Source organism: Quercus robur, chromosome 2, assembly GCF_932294415.1.
Source record: "Quercus robur chromosome 2, dhQueRobu3.1, whole genome shotgun sequence".
Taxonomy (NCBI): Eukaryota; Viridiplantae; Streptophyta; class Magnoliopsida; order Fagales; family Fagaceae; genus Quercus; species Quercus robur.
Genome location: NC_065535.1, coordinates 81,186,331 through 81,203,955, shown reverse-complemented (window position 1 = coordinate 81,203,955; position 17,625 = coordinate 81,186,331). Strand labels below are relative to the sequence as shown.

Here is a 17,625-nt window from a genome sequence, read left to right as displayed (position 1 = left end):
TGAACCACGGGCCCCTCTTGATCACCCTCTCTAAATCATCCTTGGAGTAGAATTTGACTAAAAAGAAGCCATAAGTGAGATCAATGCAATCCATTCTCCCTTCAGGTCTCCAAAGTTGCGCCAATCTGCTTTGCATATAGTTGAGACCCATAGTTTTCCCAATCAGTTTCACTTTGACAGCCTTGGACCAGGGGCCACGAATGTGCTTCTTAGTTCTTTAGACAACATGATTCTCACCTGCCCTTCACGGACGGGGGTGGAGGCCTCTCCACACTCATCATCGGAGTCTATGTCCTCCTCCATTTGGTCAGTCAAGTCGATAGCTTGAGCAAAGGCACCTGGTATTTCCCCCACCAGTTTGTCCTTAAAAGATGGTTTGGTATTGAGGCCTCTGGCTTGGTTTTCTAACGTGGGCGAGGAAGCCCGAGATCCGCCGTTAAACTCCGCATGACTAAAATCTTTAACCTTTTTGTTGCTCCGGGCGAGCTCAGCTTCTTCCTCTCTAGAGAGAGTTCGTGATGTCATAGAGAGAGTTGTTTTCTATAGAGTCTCTTTGAGGTCTTATAAGCTGAGTGAGTGAAGCATAGTGCAATTAGGCCACTATGGTAGATTTGTTCTAAAGTAGGGGTGCTCCTATTATAAATATACTAGCCTCATCACACATGCAATGAGACTCTTTTTTATATTTTATTTTTTTATTATTTTGGGTTTAGACTGTTTAGTGAATGTTTAAAAATAAGATAGAGGTAGTGTCCTAATTCTTAAGATCTTTCTCTACATGAGGTTTTCTTTTTCTTAGTTATTTGTACATAAAAAGGAAAAAACCTAAAACTTATGAACTTTTTAAAAAATAGTAAATTTATCTTTCAACTAGATTGTGTTTTTAAATTTAAAATTAATTAACTAAAAAATATGGGTATTTTAGTGAGTTTAAGAATTATTTAACTAAATGATGAAATCCAAACAGGAAATCTTGTTATTAGTAGTATTGATAAAAATATATAATACAATCAATGTATTATGTAATAATACATTTGACATTTGCATCTGGTTGAATCTACCCTAGACTATGTTTGAAACTAAATTGAGGTATTCAATAGAAATGAAACCATTGAGAATTTACAAATTTTTAAAACTTATTATTTGATATTTTAAATACTATACACATATGAAAAATCTTCACAGCAATGTGCCTTTTTTTGCATGAAATACATCTAACATGCCAATATGATAGTTAATATTTCATGATTTTGGCATGATCATAGTGGTATCAATACAAAGAAACCAATTCATTTGTTTATATATATATGAAAAATGAATAATTTTTCATAAAGCATTTTCTAAAAAACTATCTTACTTTCTTATGTTTGATAGTAATCTTAAAATAAATTAAAAAACTATTTTTTAACTTCCTTTATCTAATTTCGTGTATGATAGAGTTATCAAAAAAAAAAAATATATATATATATATATATAACCAAAGTTTCAAAAAATTCCACAGTTTTTCAAGTCAACAATATTTTACAAAAATAAATCAAAATTTTGATTTTCTTTCTTTTAAAAACCGATAATACAAAAGCCTCAATCTCATTAAACGCAGACCTCCTTTCTTTCTCCTCAGTTATATGACAAATCTTCTTCTTTCCCTAGAACTCTTCCCTACGCAAGTCATCTTTGTTTTCCCATTCCCAATCCGCAGGCTAACCTACACAAGCCATCTTTATTTTCCTATTTGACTTTGAAGACCTTTGCTTTATTCCTCTAATCTTTGTTTTCCTATTTGACTTTGCAAATCTTTACTTTATTCCTCTAAGCTAAGGATGAGGAGCAAAAGAAGAAGATTAATGCCGAAGAATAACGTACTTATTGCCCAGAAGACTTAATGGGAGACACAGGACAAGCATCTGAAATTCCATTTAAACACGGTACCAAAGATTGTGTTTTACACTGGGGACTGAGGCTTGCCGCTCTTGATGGGAACACAAGGCGGAGTTAATTGGCAGCGTCTACCAAAGGTACTAACTAATCATATTATGCAATTCCTAATATACAGTCCTGTGTTATGGCCTCTTATTAAATTGCACGGTAGTTTGATTTCTATTAGCAACTGCTCTGCTTCATGTTTAGGGTTTTAAAGTTGATTTGCAACAACCTATTACATTTCTTTAAGTGGGCTGAAATTTGATGTCATAGAACTATTTGAAGTATCATTTAGAAATTTTTTCTTCTTGCTCGGCTTTATATTATCCCTTCAATAGCTCATTGTTGTGCCACTTGACAACTAAACTTTACATGATGTAGGGCAGGGGATAACAAACCTTTCAAATTATACAACAACAGCCAAGCCTGCCTTAGTCCTAAAACTTTTTGGAATTTGCTACGGATCTCAACGCATTAATCAGGGTTGATTACATCTATTCTTTTCCGACATTCTATCCCATCCAAAATCATATTTTTTGTTACCTCCTTAATTGACATATATATATATATATATATATATCATGTTCTATTTAATAGCTGTTCTTATAGCAGTCTCAAAATTTTCTTTTACCCTCTAGCTGGACCATAACAAAAAAAAAAAAAAAAAAAAACCTTTGATTTAATTTTACTTAAGCCTCGAAATCTTCATTGGGTTTCGTATGGTTCTCTTGGTTATTGGAGGCATGGAGACGATGATGATAGGGTGACAATGGCAAAGCAGTCTGTATTTTACATGCTGTTCTTGCATTGATTGGACATCATGTGCATTTGACTGACCATCTTTTATGTTATTTTGTAATATGGAGCAGAGTATGCATTCTCTTGTTGCATGCCTCCTGAAAGAGATGTCACTTAAGCAGTTTGTCATTGTTATTTTTGCAAAATAAGCTTATCAACAGATCTAACTTTCCATTCCCAAGTCATGTCCATAATCATTGTGCTTAATTGCGGTTTCTTTATTGTTTCTATGTCTCTCTATTAAACATTTTCTGATACAGACTAATATTTCAGCTTCTATAGGTGAAAGAAAATTTGCAAGTATCTTGGTCAATGGTGTTTTGTTGGATGGAATTGGGTGATTGGCTGTCATACAGGTACTTCAAATCTACCAGTCATGAGTAAATCTTCTTTAAATTCAGGTATCTTTCTTAAGTACAAGTCAATTTGGAATTTAACTTGATGATAATCGGGATTTGTTTTGATTATTCTAGGGCAAAAGGAGATGATACTTTTAGTCTGTGCACCATGGTGTGCAAATGGACATATCTTGGTCAGGGATATATGCAGAAAGTTAATGAAAAAGATTCCTGAGATATGGAAGCTTGTGGATGGGATGATGGCTTCTGGGAGTAGATTGGATTAGGCGATCTTTTAGATGGGCATCATGCTAAGATAGGTATGCCTGTTGGCTACTTATTAATTTACATTTTGCTTATTTTCTTTGGTGATGGGAGTTCAGGACAGCATAACATGTAGCATATATATAATATAATGATTTTCTTGAATGGGTCTTCTTTCTTGATTTTTAAAAATTTATACATAAATTTTGAGTGTAGTAATTAATAGCAATAATCTTTTATTGCCTGGTCATTATAAAAAAATTTATTTTTAAATTTTAAATTTCAATTTTAATTATTTATTCTACCCTTTGCATTTTCTGCTGCAGTTTGTGACTTGGTAATGAATAATGTCAACAGGACTGTGGAGCTTTTCCTGACCATCTTTTGGGTTCTGGTCTTACTCCAGCTGCCGTGAAGGCAAGAAATTTCGTACTGAAGATTTCACATTGATTTACAGTGGCATGACTTGAGGTCCATTAGCAAAAAAACATATTTATTTAGTTGCAAGAAAATATGAGTCACACTATTTTCCTGGCCTTTGGTGGGTGATTTAACTTGATACTAGTATTGACACCTATTTGTAGCTAATTTCTTATGTATATAAGTGATTTAAATTTCCAGGAACTGGGTCTTGTAGCAGGAATTCATTTTGAAACTTCACTGATTGATGCTCATGCTGGTGGCGTGGGGGTAATGGAAAGTGTGCCACATTTGGATTCTGAAGCTAAAGGTTATCATGGCTTATCAAAAAAATTTCTTATTAGCATGATTTAGTAGCTTAACTTTGTGTAATATGTTTCTTATAACAATGATATTTTCAGAGTGTGATATGGAAGCTATATGCCACCACATGGTGTTAGTCTGTGGAACTTCTACCTGCCATATGGCCATATCAAGGAGCAAGTTATTCATTCCAGGGGTCAGGGGACCGTTCTGGTCTGGTACACTTCTGGAACTTATGTTCAGCATTTATCTTATGGAATTTGGATCATAATGTGTTGTTTAAAATTTGACAGGCTGAAGCATCATTGTTGAGGCGACTAATCTTTTACATGTATTTTGCATTACTTAAAAAGTAATTAAGTAATAAAAACATTTTTAGAAAAATAAGCGGAAAGTATCAACCTTGGGCATACAAAGTAGCCTTGAAACAGTTACATTCTAAATTCAAGAAGCAATAAAGTTCAAGAAAGAATGAGTCAAATGAAGATGGAGTGGTATGTGCAGTTTTATTTTAAGATTTTTTAAAATTGCCAATGTGAGATTGGGATCTAACAGGCAATCTAAGCCCATCCCTCTCCAGATCATTATCACCATTCTCCAGAACCTAGGATTTTGGGGCTAACTTGTCGAAAGTCGGTCATCCTTTACTTGTTATGCTGCTGCAGTCCATTTCCTGTTACACATTCCAAAACTACAACGACTGGCATAAGTGCAAACCTTATCAACTAATCTCTCATTAAGTTATTGACAGCAGCACTGCATTAGTCAATTTAGAATTTTGTTTTTTCTCTTTTGGAAGTTCCTTCCATCACATCATTGTTAGACTTATGAGAGAAATAGAACCCACAGAAGCATCAACATGATTTTGAAACTCCCTCGGCCAGGTGGAGGCTGGGCTCCTGTCCTAAAGAAAGTTAAAAGATCTGAAAGTTTAAAGCCTGAAGTGAATGACCTAGGGCCCGTTTGGTTTAGAGGTGTCTCAATTTTCATAACTCAAACTCAAAACCCATAACTCATAACTCAAACTCCACTATCACTCAAAAAATCCAACACTTTTGTTTGGTCACAAAACTCAATCATGTATCTCAGTTTTTAACTTCACTTTTTGCCAAAATAATGGACCCACCCATTGACACTACACAGAAGAATATGGTTGCTACCCGCGTTCCTCTCTTTTTTTTTTTTTTTTTTTTTTTTTTTTGCTCTTCAAACCCAGCTCCACCACCACCAATGGCAAACCCAAAAATCCACAACCACAACCACCGCCACCAACAGCCCTCAACACAACCACAACCTCCACCAAAAAATCCGAATGAATAAAAAATCCAAACCCACCAACAACCCTCAACCAAATGTGTTTGATGGAAAAAAAAAAAGGGGAGCTCTGGGTCCGATTCACCAGCGAAGCTTGATCTCTGGTCTTGGCTTAGTCCGATTTGCTAGTGAAGCTTCTGATCTCTATGAAGCATCAGGTCTAACGATCCGGCCTGGGCTCAATTTGATTCACCGGCGAAGCTTGATCTCTGGGTTGGAAAGAGACGTTACTTGATGGGACAAAATCAAAACCCAACACCAGCGATCATGGTCTTGGTGTTTCGAGGCTCTCGCTTTGATGGTGGTGATGGAACTAGGCTGAACCAGAGAAAGGAAGAAAGAAAGAAAAAATAGAGAGAGTGAGAAGCCGAAGAAAGAAAGAAAAAGAAAAAAGTGGGAGAAGAAAGAGAGAGGATAAAGTAAGAGAGAGGTAACGCCATCAATGCATATGGGCCCACAGACGTAAAAAATTTACAATCTTGCCACTGAGTTATGTATCTCAGAAACTGAAAACACCAATTTGGTGTTTTCGGTTTTCATCACTCTCACTCAAAATTTTTGAGTTTGAGTGATGAAAACAAGATTAGGAAATCAAGCCAAACAAAAAAAATTGTGTGGGTCCCACGTTTTTTGATAACTCAATTATGAGTTTTGGATCATATCACTCTAAACACCTCTTAACCAAACAAGCCCTTAATCTGCTTTTGGTCCTCCCTCTTGCTTGAAATATGGCAAGGGCTTGAGAAGGAAATTGCCAATGAATTATAGCTCAAATAGCAACTCCTTCCCTTGTAAGTGCAAGGGTTGATGACCCACCAAGTGTGTGTGTAACTTAACCAATAGAAAAAGGAGCCGTCCGGGGGGGGGGGGGGGGTGGGGAGGATTAGAAAGAGATTATGAAGGGAAAACACTTTTTGTTGCTTTAACTTTTATCTTCCAAATGGACCCTGATGTAGCTATTCAATTAATTGGGCCAACATTACACTATGGTGCTCCTGGAAAAAAAAGTTGAACTTTGGAGATTGGTGATCAAAAAGAGGATAAAGTTGGCATGGCACATGCTAGTGAGTTCTACCTCCAATGATAGTTCCTTCTCTTGTTATAACAAGTTGGAGGGTGAGTTTGTGGGTTCAAGACCCATTTGGTGCACGGGTAATCTACTAATAAAAAGAAAAAAAAGTTGGCAGAACTATCCTAAATGATTTCTGAATAAAAAGCTTGACTTGCACAAGAGTTGATTGGATGATTCATAGTTGTTGGAAAATTCAATGGATAGGATTGTATGGGCATTTCAATGTTTAGTTTTAGTTGAATGGTAAACAAGATCAACGTGCAGAGAATAGTAGTGTGTAGCAATAAGAATAGTGTGTTGAGAAAAAAGTTTAGGAAGAGAAAAGAAACAGTGCCACAAGCAAGAAAGAGAAGAAGAGACTAGAGAAACCCTAGGCAAATGTGTCTTTAAAATACTCAAATGAGTTAATCTCTCCCAATTGTTTAAGTCAAAAAGACTTGCTTGCCAAGTAAAACTCTCCTAAATGTAGATTGTAGACAAGACAAAATGGGAAATCAAACCAAAATCTATAATTACCTAATAGAGCTATTAACTTAAAGACCAAGAAAGCACACTTAGGGCTGTAAGAAAACCCTACATGAGATATTACATGTGGTCCTATAAGCATATACACACACCAAAATAATAATAATGGTAATAATTCAAAATCTAAATAAATTAAAAGACTGCAATTCCTTCTCCACCACACTAGTGACAACAACCACCGAGCCTTAGTCCCAAAGTTAAATGACCTACTGATACAGAATTTTCTGTTTAATAAACAAATGAAGAAATTCATGAGAAAGGTTTGGATGCATTATTTTAGCTTCTCTTAAGCATTAATCTATACATATGAAGTATTGGCCTACTTATTCATGATTGTTGTAGGTTGCCTTATAATTGTTCCATGAGGGAACAAGTCTGTGCTTTTGGGTGCTGCTATTCTCGGATCTCAATGCAGTTTTTGTAAGGTAGTTTTAAAGTCTGAATGAGGTCATGAGGGCCATGAATGTAGCTGGTCAGGTATACAAAATGGTTCTTTTTCTATCATTTTTATTCTTTAATTCAATCCTATTTCTTTAAATTCAAGATGAGGTGAGAAAGGTGTTCAAACTCGGCAAGGGACTTGAATGTAATTCTAGAGTAAAACCTTCCTCATGGTATGCTATTCCATATAGATGGAATCTTCATTGTGTTTGGTCTTGATTTGGAAGCAGGACCTCAAAAGGTTTTGATATGTTAAACTTGCACAAATAGCATGGTATCATTTCAGATATTAGAGCTCGTTTGATAACGTTGTTCTAGTAAAATTGTTTGTATTTCTTAGAAATACGTGTAAATGAAAAAGTATGTGGAAATACGTGTAATATTGTTTAAAAACAGAAAAATGTTGCTTAATATGCCATACCAAACAGTTGTTTACAATGCTTTGTTTAGCGAGACTGCATATGAGGCCTAGGCTTATATTTTCTTCGAGATTGACCTTGGTGTAAATCACATCCTTTTTTCTTTTGTGAGTTTTGGGGATATTCCCATTCTTTTTTATTTATTTATTGGTGTGTTGGGGGGGGGGGCCGGCTTGATATTTCATGAAAAGATATCTCTGAAACATTTTATGAAATGGCATTCCCCTTTTGAGGTTTGAATAAATACAACAATGATGTCCATACTTTCTCAAACTCTAACTTAACTAAGGGAACATTTCATTTTAACTAGGATTCCTATTCAAATTGTGCACAGTTATGTCACAGATCCTACCAGCGAAGACGGTATTGTTGATTTTTAGGGTAAATTAAACCAATCTTATAAATTTAGTAAAGGAAATTTTGTCAGTATGACTATTTTCCATACATTTCTTGCTTGCATCTTTGGTCCCTATAATAAGAGGCCAGTTCGATTTTAGCCCCCTCAAAATAAGGGGTACTTTTGCATTCAATAGTTACGTAGATGGAAAAATAAATAAGAGATTAAATTGTTACACTTGAAATAGACTTTAGAGGGACAAAAATCGATATTTTAAAGGTGGAGTGACCAAAGTCGAATAAACTCCATATTTGAGGACAGTAATGTACTTATGTTAGTTTTAAAATACCATTAATAATCAGTGGTGGAACTCGGAAGGGGCCAAGGGCACTAGGATTATTTTTTACTTTTTTACTTTTTTATAGAAAAAAAAAAAAAATAGTTCTACATATTAATAGGTAATATTTGAGAATTTTGTTTCAAAAAATTCTTGGCCCCCCAAAAATTAAAAATCAACTCTGAAAATTGAAATTTGTCCTTAAAAACTCAAACATTGAAGTGACCACTTAAATTATATTTGGTTATACATTATAACTATGTATTTGGTTTGAGAATTTGGCTTGTTGCTTATTTACTACAAAATTAAAGTTTCGGATTTCAATATTTGGGTATGTGTTGTCCAACTCCATCTAAAAGATTGTTTAGTGGTTTTTTTTTTGGTCCTCAACAAGATGACTTTGCAATTGAGCGTCATTATCAATTATTAATTTTCTATGTTACAATATTTTCTTAAGTAAAAAATAAATTAAATATCAATTTAGTGAACATATAATGAAGTTATTTTTAGTTTAGCTCTCGATCCTCAAGATCTACATGAACTGTTTTTTTTCTCCTTTTAAAATGATGATAGTTTTTTTTTAATAAACAATTTTATGCATTAAAATTCACAAATAATGAACAATTATGAACGAAAAATAGAACTTCACCATGGTAAGTGTGATGTGCAATTCATAAAACTAGAAAAAAGGGTTTATGAGGGAACACATGATTGAGAAGCAAGCACATGATCGAGAAGCAAGCATGTTGCTTGCTTCTTGATCAAGGGTTTCCTCATAATCCAAAGTAAATTAAAATTTTTATTAATTAACTTTAGATTCAAACTAAGAAGCAAGCAGTTAAGCCTAGCTCTTATGTATAAATAATGTATTTGTACTAAGATGAATTTATTCAATTGATTCTCTATTTTTTTAGTCTAAATGTCTCTTGCTTCTTAGTTTCCTCTTCACTTCCCAAACTCTCTTATTTCTCTTTTCAGTTTCTTGTTCGTTGCTTTCGCAATCATTCATCAACCTTGAAAACGCACACTAGTTAAAGACAAAGACTATAGCTTCCCAAGTCTTGTGGAAGTTCCCAGCAAAGACCAAAAGACTTAATGAAACACATGGTGGTTGAATAAAAGATATATACCATCAATTTGTATGGGAGAAAACAAAAATACAACTGTTAACGTGTGGTTTAGATTAGTAGACTTATTGTTAACATTTCACAAGTCTTTGGTCATTGTTTGGAACTCCCAAAAACTTTGAAAAGCTGAAGTCTTGGAAGTTTGGACTGTACAATAAATTGCTCTCTGCCATCACCTCCCTTGCACGAATTGGCCATTTTTTCCTCGTCTTGTACTATACAAGTCATTTCTATTCACTACTGTTGCTATTGCTAGCTCTCTGTTTTGGCATTTACTCCTAGTCATGTTGTTGTGTGGAAGTATCCCATTAAAAAAAATTTGTCTCTTCACTTTTATATAAATATAAATATATATATATATATATATATGTGTGTGTGTGTGTGTGTGTGTGTGTGTGTGTGTGTGTATTTTCATTGTTTTTTTATAATAAAAAAAGTTTAATGTGACTATAGTCAAGCATCCGAAGTGGTTTTTTTATTTTATTTTATTTATTTATTTTAAGCTAAAAACAATTACTTAGCCATTTATTCTTTGTCGTTTATGGTTCAAGTATTTTGTTTAAACGGAATTGGTCTTTTTTTTAAAGAAATGCTTTTAAAAACTTTTTATTAAAAAAAAAAAAACATAATAGTAGTCTAAAAATTTTAAAAAAATAATAATAAATACCTTTTTTTAGGAAATGCTTTGAAAAACTTTTTATTAAAAAAAAAAAAAACACAATAGTAGTAAGAAGTGAATCTTATGATTCTTTGGCCTTACAAAAGTTTTAACATCTAGATTTTTTTAGTTATTATTTTGTAATATCTAAAATTATTTGACAAATTTCAATAACTATAGTCATGAATTATTCTTTTGAGGATAACACATCTTTCTATTATATTTTCCTATTATGTAGTCACATATATACTTTTTTTTTTCTATAATTTGTAAGTTCTGAATCTTTTGATTTTTTTATAAAAAATTTATACCTTTTGGAATTTTTGAAAATCCATATTTTTTTAGATCCTTTTTTTTGCAATATCAAAAACTATCCAGTAGATTTCAATAGTTATTGTGGGGTAATTTCTCACACAAGCTGTTTGTCCGCTTTGGGGAGCCAAGTCCGCATGGTTTTGTTCTGCATGTGACATGAGAAGACTTTGAGTGCAATCCTACATCAATAAGAGAAGCACCCCACTCATGCCTTATAAGCGCTTGGCATAAGCATGAGTGTACCACTACTGTTATAGTCATGAATTATTCTTTTAAATTGAACCATTCTTTCTCTTATATTTCTTTATCGTATGATCATATATATTTTGTTTTGTTTAAATGATTTCTAAGATGTCATTTCAGAAGTTTTAATATTTGAATTTTTGAGTTATTTTTTATAAGTCATTACACGTTCAAGCAATAACTTTGTCATTAAATTGTAATACAAATTGAAGTCAGATGAGTCTACCACGCAACATGGTAGGTTCCCGTGCGTAGCACGGGTTTGCAACTTGTTTGTATTATTTAGGTTCACATGAGATAGAGTTATTTTCTATAAAATTTTAAAAACAATTATATTTCATGCTAAGCGAAATAAAAGAATTTTTAACTTTCAAATTCCACTCGTTAATGCACTATTGCATGAAGCAACCAGATCTGGGCCTTTTTCGAAACCCAAACTATATCAACCTCCCTTCGGCCCAGCCCAACAACAACTTTTTTCTCGCAAACGGAATTTGCCTTTTCTGCTTTTCACATTCCGATTCAAATTCCCAGGATCGCAGCGCACAGGCAGGCGCTAAAAGAACAAAAATGGAAGAGAACACCACCACGGCCGCCGCCTCCACCTCCGCCACCACCACCACCGATTCGGATTCGATCATTTTAGAAACGCTAAGAAGTCGAGGATGGTGTCTCGGCGACATCGACCAATTGAAAGCTATAATCATGATCCACTCCGCCTTGGCCGACGACATGTCTACGGTTGTGGATTCAGTCGAGTCCGAGCTCACCAACATGGATCTCAAATCCTTCGGAGCCAAGTCCCTACCCGACCCGACTCTCCCTCGCAAGCCCTCTCATATTCTCGGTCCCAAAGTCCTTCAGGCAACTCGCTTTTTTTTTTTTTTTTCTTTTTTTACTATTTATTTTTCTTTTTTAGCCTCGTTTTCTCGGAAACCAAACAGGACCTTGGTTAATTGATTTCTGAATCTGATGCTTTGATTTTGGTGAAATTTGAGCAGATATCTTCAGTGAGAGACATAGCGAAAAGCACAATTGAGGAATTTTCGCATAGTTCAAATAGTAAGCGGCTTCTAAGGCTAGGGCTCACAGATGGACACGCTGAGATAACTGCTATAGAGTTCTCTCATATCCCTTCGATCCCCGACGACGTTGTTCCTGGCACTAAGGTAATCTCTCAGTTTTATTCTTTACTTAAATTATTAAATTTTATTGGCACCTAATTGTGTTCATTTGGCTATCTGCTAGACCACTAGTAAATTTCATTGTTGTAAGGATAAAGTTTGGAGCTATCTTTTCCAACCCATTATTGTGGCGAGATTTATATTGATGTAAGTGACAATTATGGAATAATGAAGAAGTAGAGGGCCTTATATATTGCTAAGCCTGATGTTGGGAATGAGAGGGAGAGAAGAGAGTGGAAGTACACATGAATTAATGTGGCTTGGCCTGATGACTTACAAGTTACAATGAGCCGGTTGGGGGACCTTAAGCTGTAGTATACGTTAGGATGCTGGACAAGTACTGTGGTACAATAGCACAAGTTGTGTGCATCTACATTGAGCCTGTATTGATATATCTGACATTTACTAAAATCATGAAATTTTATTGGCACTAAACTTGCTAGTTTTGTCCCGACTTGTGTTCATTGGTTAGCTGCTAGTCCACTAGTAATTCCTTGTTGTAATTCATAGTTTATTAGTGATTATGGAAGATGAAGCAAGTGACAATTATGGAATGACTCGGTGATATTAGATTTTATGATGAAGTAGAGGGCCTTATATACTGCTAGAATTGATGTTGCGAATTAGAGTGATAGAGGAGAGGGAAATAGAGAAAGTGGAAGCACGAATGAATTAATGTGATTCAGTCTGATTGCTTAAGTTCACAATGGAAAGCCTTAAGCACTACATGTTTACAATGAGCTATCAGGAAAAAAAAATTGTTGTTTTACAATGAGCCCATCAGGGAGGAGGAACATAACATTGTGCCAGACAAGTACTGAAGTAAAATAGTACAAGTTGTGCATGTACATTTGTAATATATTTCTAATGGTGATAAGAAATGGTGGATGGATGTATTAGTGATCATGGATTTTGGATTATTTGGCTGAATAAGATTTTGACAGGCACTCTAACCTTAACTAGAGCTAGTTGATGGGGAATGGAACTGGAACCTCCCTTTAAAGACTTATAATAGGCAATGGAAAGCTAGTTCTAGTGTCCAAGCACTAATTTGGGATTTTGCGGCTGATGGAGAGCTCTCTTTAGGGCCTTGCTTAGTCTGTTGAAAGTTGAATTGAGTCTTATTTTAATGTTTGTTTTTGTTTATTTGCTGCTGGATTGGATTTAATTATGGTGTTGAGAAATTCTTGGCAGAGAGAGATTCATGTATCATGCCATGGTATAGACATGATTTGTTTGCTTGCAAGAGAAAAAGGTGAGATCAAGGTTTTAGTCTTATTGGTTGAGACACTGATGACATTACTTGTTCAAGTTGTTGAATAGGTGGCATTTCCTTACTTGTTGAGGCCTCACATGTCTCAATTGATGTTCCCAATTTTAATTTGACGGTTAAGCATCTCTGTTTTTTTATTGAGTAGTTCATATGTACTCAAGAAACATTTTTTCAATTGGTCATTGTATTTCAAGTTTTAACTCTTCTTTTGCAATTTATTTGGCAGGTCCGTTTGGAAAATAAAGCTGTAGTACGTAATGGTATAGTATGCTTGAATCCTAAAGTGTTAACTCTATTAGGAGGACTTGTTCAACCACTCTATGAAGAATGGAAGATGAGCCAAAAATATTCAGGTCTTTCCCGCTCATCATTGAGGCTATCACAGGAGAGTGGTACAGGAGGTCCTCCTCCATTTGAGAAGTTGCAAATTGGGGCACCCTCACATCGATTTGCTCAGCAAGGAAAATCTTCTGGTCAGTGTCCAAAGCATTTTTATAATAGATTTTTTTATGTACTTCTCTCCTAGTTCTAGTAAGAAAAAACCTATTAGTTAGTTTTGAATTTGGACTTTTTAGGAATTGTTCCAGTATTTTGAAGGGTTGTCCCAGATTTAAGTGTTATTTGTTTTTGGCATTATAGAGTCACTGTAGAGTCGAACCACCCTACCACAGTTATTTCTTTTACCATTATGGTTTGTTAAATTAAATTAAATTAATTAATTAATTAATTTTTTTTTTTTTTTTTGCTAAGGGTTTGGTAAAATTTAAGTATGTATGCAAGAAAAGTATCTGCTCAAAACTCGTATTTGAACACAAGTTCTGTTATTAGCTAGAAAATATAATGCGTCACATTTTAAGAATAGTCTATTGCATCAATCAATCAAGAAAATTACTTGAGGTATGATGAAATTCTAGTGCTATGATGTTTTGTGGCTTGTGTTATTTTGTTAGGCTGATTTGTGTAATGCTGCAACCAAATATGCAACAAATTCTACTGAAGTAAGCCTTAGTTCCATTCTTTTGTGTTGGTTGTATCAATTATGCTTATACTTGTGTACTTGACAAAATGTTAATTTGAAACAAGAAAGTTCTCCATGAAAATACGTAAATGAAGTGGAAGCTAAAGAAAGAGTATTTTATGGATTTTAAAACGAACATGCTGTTAAGTTATGTTAAACATGTCCTCCAGGTTAGATCAAAGTTATAAAAATTGGATTTTATAATTTTATGATTGAAACCGTGCAATGCATTGCATGGGCCTTCAACATGTCAATAAAAATTGGAGGAAATTGGTGGATTCAATGGGAGGGGATCTTACCAAAGTTATAAATTTTATGCCATACCTGAACTGGTGTGATCTACCACTGGAAATGTATTGGTTTTAATTCTGGGGTGCTTCACACATTAAAGTTATCTTGATCAGTACAATATTTGTTTGAAATTTCTTAAAAGATTACAGTGAGCACCATCGAACTTGAGCTCGCTGGATCAGCAACACCATTCTTCTTCATTTTCTTCAGTTTTTTTTTTCCCTTTCTTCAATTGCTTTCTCTGCTCCTTGTGCCCCCGGAGGTGAGTTCAGAGGAGAGACACCATAGGTAGGTGAGAGAGAGAGAGAGAGAGAGAGATTGATTTCGAGTCACATGGTTTACGGGAAGTGGAAGAGAGAAATTGAAAACTGGTAATCTATTTCCAAGTTTTGTGTGTGGGCAGATGGAATTGGCTATCGTCTTTGAAGGTCTGACAGAGTGGAAAATTAATTAAAATTTTTTTAATAGTCAAATCAAATTGATTCTTCTTCCCTTCTCCTTCACATGACTATAAGTGTTAACTGCGTTTTTTATGTTAGGTGTGAATTTGGCTGGAGTCATATGCTAGTATTCTTAAATATATATATATATATATATAGAGAGAGAGAGAGAGAGAGAGAGAGAGAGAGAGCTAATGCTGAAACAACCACAGTTATGGTATAACATTGGGATTATTATTGTTGTAATGATTTACTCTTTAGATAGATTACCGAAAACCATGTTTACGCTTTACAATTTGTTTTTAGTTGCTAGACATATTGCATATGAACATATGGTGAAAAAATTATGATTTGCAGAATACGCTGAGTCTACTTCCAAAAGCTTTGGGCCTAATGGTGCTAGAAATACTAATACTAGGCCAACAGGAAGGCAGCAAAACCTTGATAAAGCAACCAGTGCAGCTAATAATCCAAATGCAGCTTCAATTACAGAGAGAGGTAGTGCTGAAACGACCACTGGTTTAGATTATTGATGTTGTAATGATTTATTATTTAGATGGATTATTGAAAACCATGTTTTCACTTTACAATTTGTTTTTAGTTGCTAGACATATTGCATGTGAACTCATGGTGAAAAAATTATGCTTTGCAGAATACACTGGGTCTACTTCCAAAAGCTTTGGGCCTAATGGTGCTAGAAATTCTAATATTAGGCCAACTGGAAGGCAGCAAAACCTTGATAAAGCAACTAGTGTACATGATAATCCAAATGCAGCTTCAATTACAGAGAGAGGTAGTGCTGAAACAACCACTGGTATGGTATAACATTGGTTAGATTATTGATGTTGTAATGATTTACTCTTTAGATGGATTATTGAAAACCATGTTTACACTTTACAATTTGTTTTTAGTTGCTAGACATATTGCATATGAACTCATGGTGAAAAAAATTCTGCTTTGCAGAATACACTGGGTCTACTTCCAAAAGCTTTGGGCCTAATGGTGTTGGAAATACTAATATTAGGCCAACTGGAAAGCAGCGAAACCTTGATAAAGCAACCAGTGCAGATAATAATCCAAATGCGGCTTCCATTACAGAGAGAGCTGAAGAAAATCCAAGCAGCTCTGAAATAAGAGCCAAAGAAGGTGTGACTTCAATTTTTTAGGACTCTTGGATTGCAGTTTCATTATGCATTCAGTTTATTATAAATGAGAAGATGAAAAGGGTCATTGGGTTTGGAAGGGTCATGTTTTACAAATTGATAATAATATGGCAGTAGAGGAAACCAAATTTCTGATCCTCATGGTCTACATTTACTGTGTGGTCATCATATATTACGGACTCATTACCTGAACTACAGAATAAAATAGAACTGAAAACTGAGATAGTGTCTTGAAATCTCAATTGAACTTATCATAAAGAAAGCAAATAGACACATCGTCTACCTAATGGGAAGAAAATGGACCATTTTGTGCATTTAAAATTTTGTATGTCATACTAATGTAAATATTTGTGTCTTATAACAGTTGTGGAATATATCCCTGTTCAAAATCAAGCAGCTGCACAGAAACTCCGCCAGAAAATGAGCAACCAAAACCAGGATGGGCGACAATATAAAGGTAGAAAACATAGGGGGAAGGGGAAACAAGAAGAAGAGCCAGTTGTTTACACTCTAGATGAATGGGAAAAGGGAAGAGGACAGACAAAGCCTGTAACAAGAGATGGGTTTCCAAACATTAGTCGTGATGAGGATCTTGCATGGCAGCTTCAAAACCAATTTGATTTAGAAGATTCTCATGTCAGCATCTTTCTATAATTTAGTCTTGTTTCTGTTGTTAAGTAATAGATTTTCAGTGTAGTATTTTCATTTTGGGCTCTGAGTTTTCTTCCAATGTTTGATACAATTATTTTTCAAATTGTTTTTCAGGTACAAAGAGGCGGTCATGAAGCAGGGGCTGATAACTTGCTTATGAGTATGTTTAATTATGAAAGAGATGATGATAGGTCTCGTGGTACAGGACGAGGGAGAGGAAGGGGACGGGGAAGGGGAAGGGGAAGGGGAAGGTGAAGAAGATTTGGTTGACTTTCTATCCTTACTCTCTGTATTATCTATATCCTCATAGCATCTTTTGTGTCATTGTGTGTATAGTAACTTTTGTGGTTTTTTGGTAATTATAATTTTTTGCGTTAGCAATGTGTATTTATTCGAGTGTCAGTAGCGAGGTCCTGAACGTGTTAAAATCTTGAAATTTTCTCTTCTATCGCTACCCTCATATTTGATTGTTCGGTAAAGACTTACACAGTTACAGTACCCTTTTGAAGAATCAGGAAGGAATTTAACTTTTTCTGATTTGTTTCTTATCAATCATACAGAAATGACTGTCGTATCTATCCTTATTGGGCATGGACAAAAAGAAAAGAAAAGAAAAGAATATCATGTGTTTCATGCTGCAAATACAAGCCCTGCGCATAAAAGTTCTGGTTTCATATTTGCAGCATGAAACACATGAAACACATGACCTGGTGGGGAATCAGTGTTTCTCCCAGTTGTAAAGAAAGCAATCTCTTTATCAGTCCCACGTGGATG

The 17,625-nt window shown here is 34.8% G+C and overlaps 1 protein-coding gene and 1 long non-coding RNA gene across 8 annotated transcripts; both read left to right on the top strand.

Annotated features, from left to right (window-relative positions):
• Positions 1 to 1,621: 1,621 nt before the first annotated feature.
• Positions 1,622 to 7,718, top strand: LOC126715290 (uncharacterized). 4 transcript variants are annotated; one of them, XR_007651837.1, is made up of 7 exons: positions 1,622 to 2,015; positions 3,001 to 3,074; positions 3,192 to 3,376; positions 3,647 to 3,861; positions 3,942 to 4,050; positions 4,142 to 4,261; positions 7,297 to 7,718. It is a non-coding gene; the product is annotated as an uncharacterized LOC126715290 (long non-coding RNA). The 4 variants fall into 4 exon arrangements; XR_007651836.1 differs by having other exon boundaries at positions 2,992 to 3,074; positions 3,678 to 3,861; XR_007651838.1 differs by having other exon boundaries at positions 2,992 to 3,074; positions 3,961 to 4,050.
• Positions 7,719 to 11,323: 3,605 nt separating this feature from the next.
• On the top strand, positions 11,324 to 17,390 carry LOC126715289 (uncharacterized). Of its 4 annotated transcripts, none has more exons than XM_050415828.1 (8): positions 11,324 to 11,695; positions 11,833 to 12,000; positions 13,515 to 13,761; positions 15,395 to 15,535; positions 15,690 to 15,830; positions 16,001 to 16,183; positions 16,565 to 16,836; positions 16,966 to 17,390. In XM_050415828.1, exons 1-8 carry the CDS (start codon positions 11,402 to 11,404, stop codon positions 17,104 to 17,106), a joined length of 1,587 nt encoding a protein of 528 aa, XP_050271785.1. In that variant the 5' UTR covers positions 11,324 to 11,401; the 3' UTR covers positions 17,107 to 17,390. The 4 variants fall into 4 exon arrangements, with proteins under 4 accessions (XP_050271785.1, XP_050271787.1, XP_050271786.1 ...); XM_050415827.1 differs by having other exon boundaries at positions 11,325 to 11,695; positions 15,690 to 15,851; XM_050415830.1 differs by lacking the exon at positions 15,690 to 15,830.
• The last annotated feature ends 235 nt before the right edge of the window (positions 17,391 to 17,625 follow it).

What these genes read in the sequence shown, in the direction of transcription:
- LOC126715289 (XM_050415827.1), top strand. Translation starts at nt 11,402, where the DNA reads ATGGAAGAGAACACCACCACGGCCGCCGCCTCCACCTCCGCCACCACC. An exon ending in TCGGTCCCAAAGTCCTTCAG is followed by an intron (nt 11,696 to 11,832) that starts GCAACTCGCTTT and finishes AAATTTGAGCAG; the next exon opens with ATATCTTCAGTGAGAGACAT. An exon ending in TCAGCAAGGAAAATCTTCTG is followed by an intron (nt 13,762 to 15,394) that starts GTCAGTGTCCAA and finishes TATGATTTGCAG; the next exon opens with AATACGCTGAGTCTACTTCC.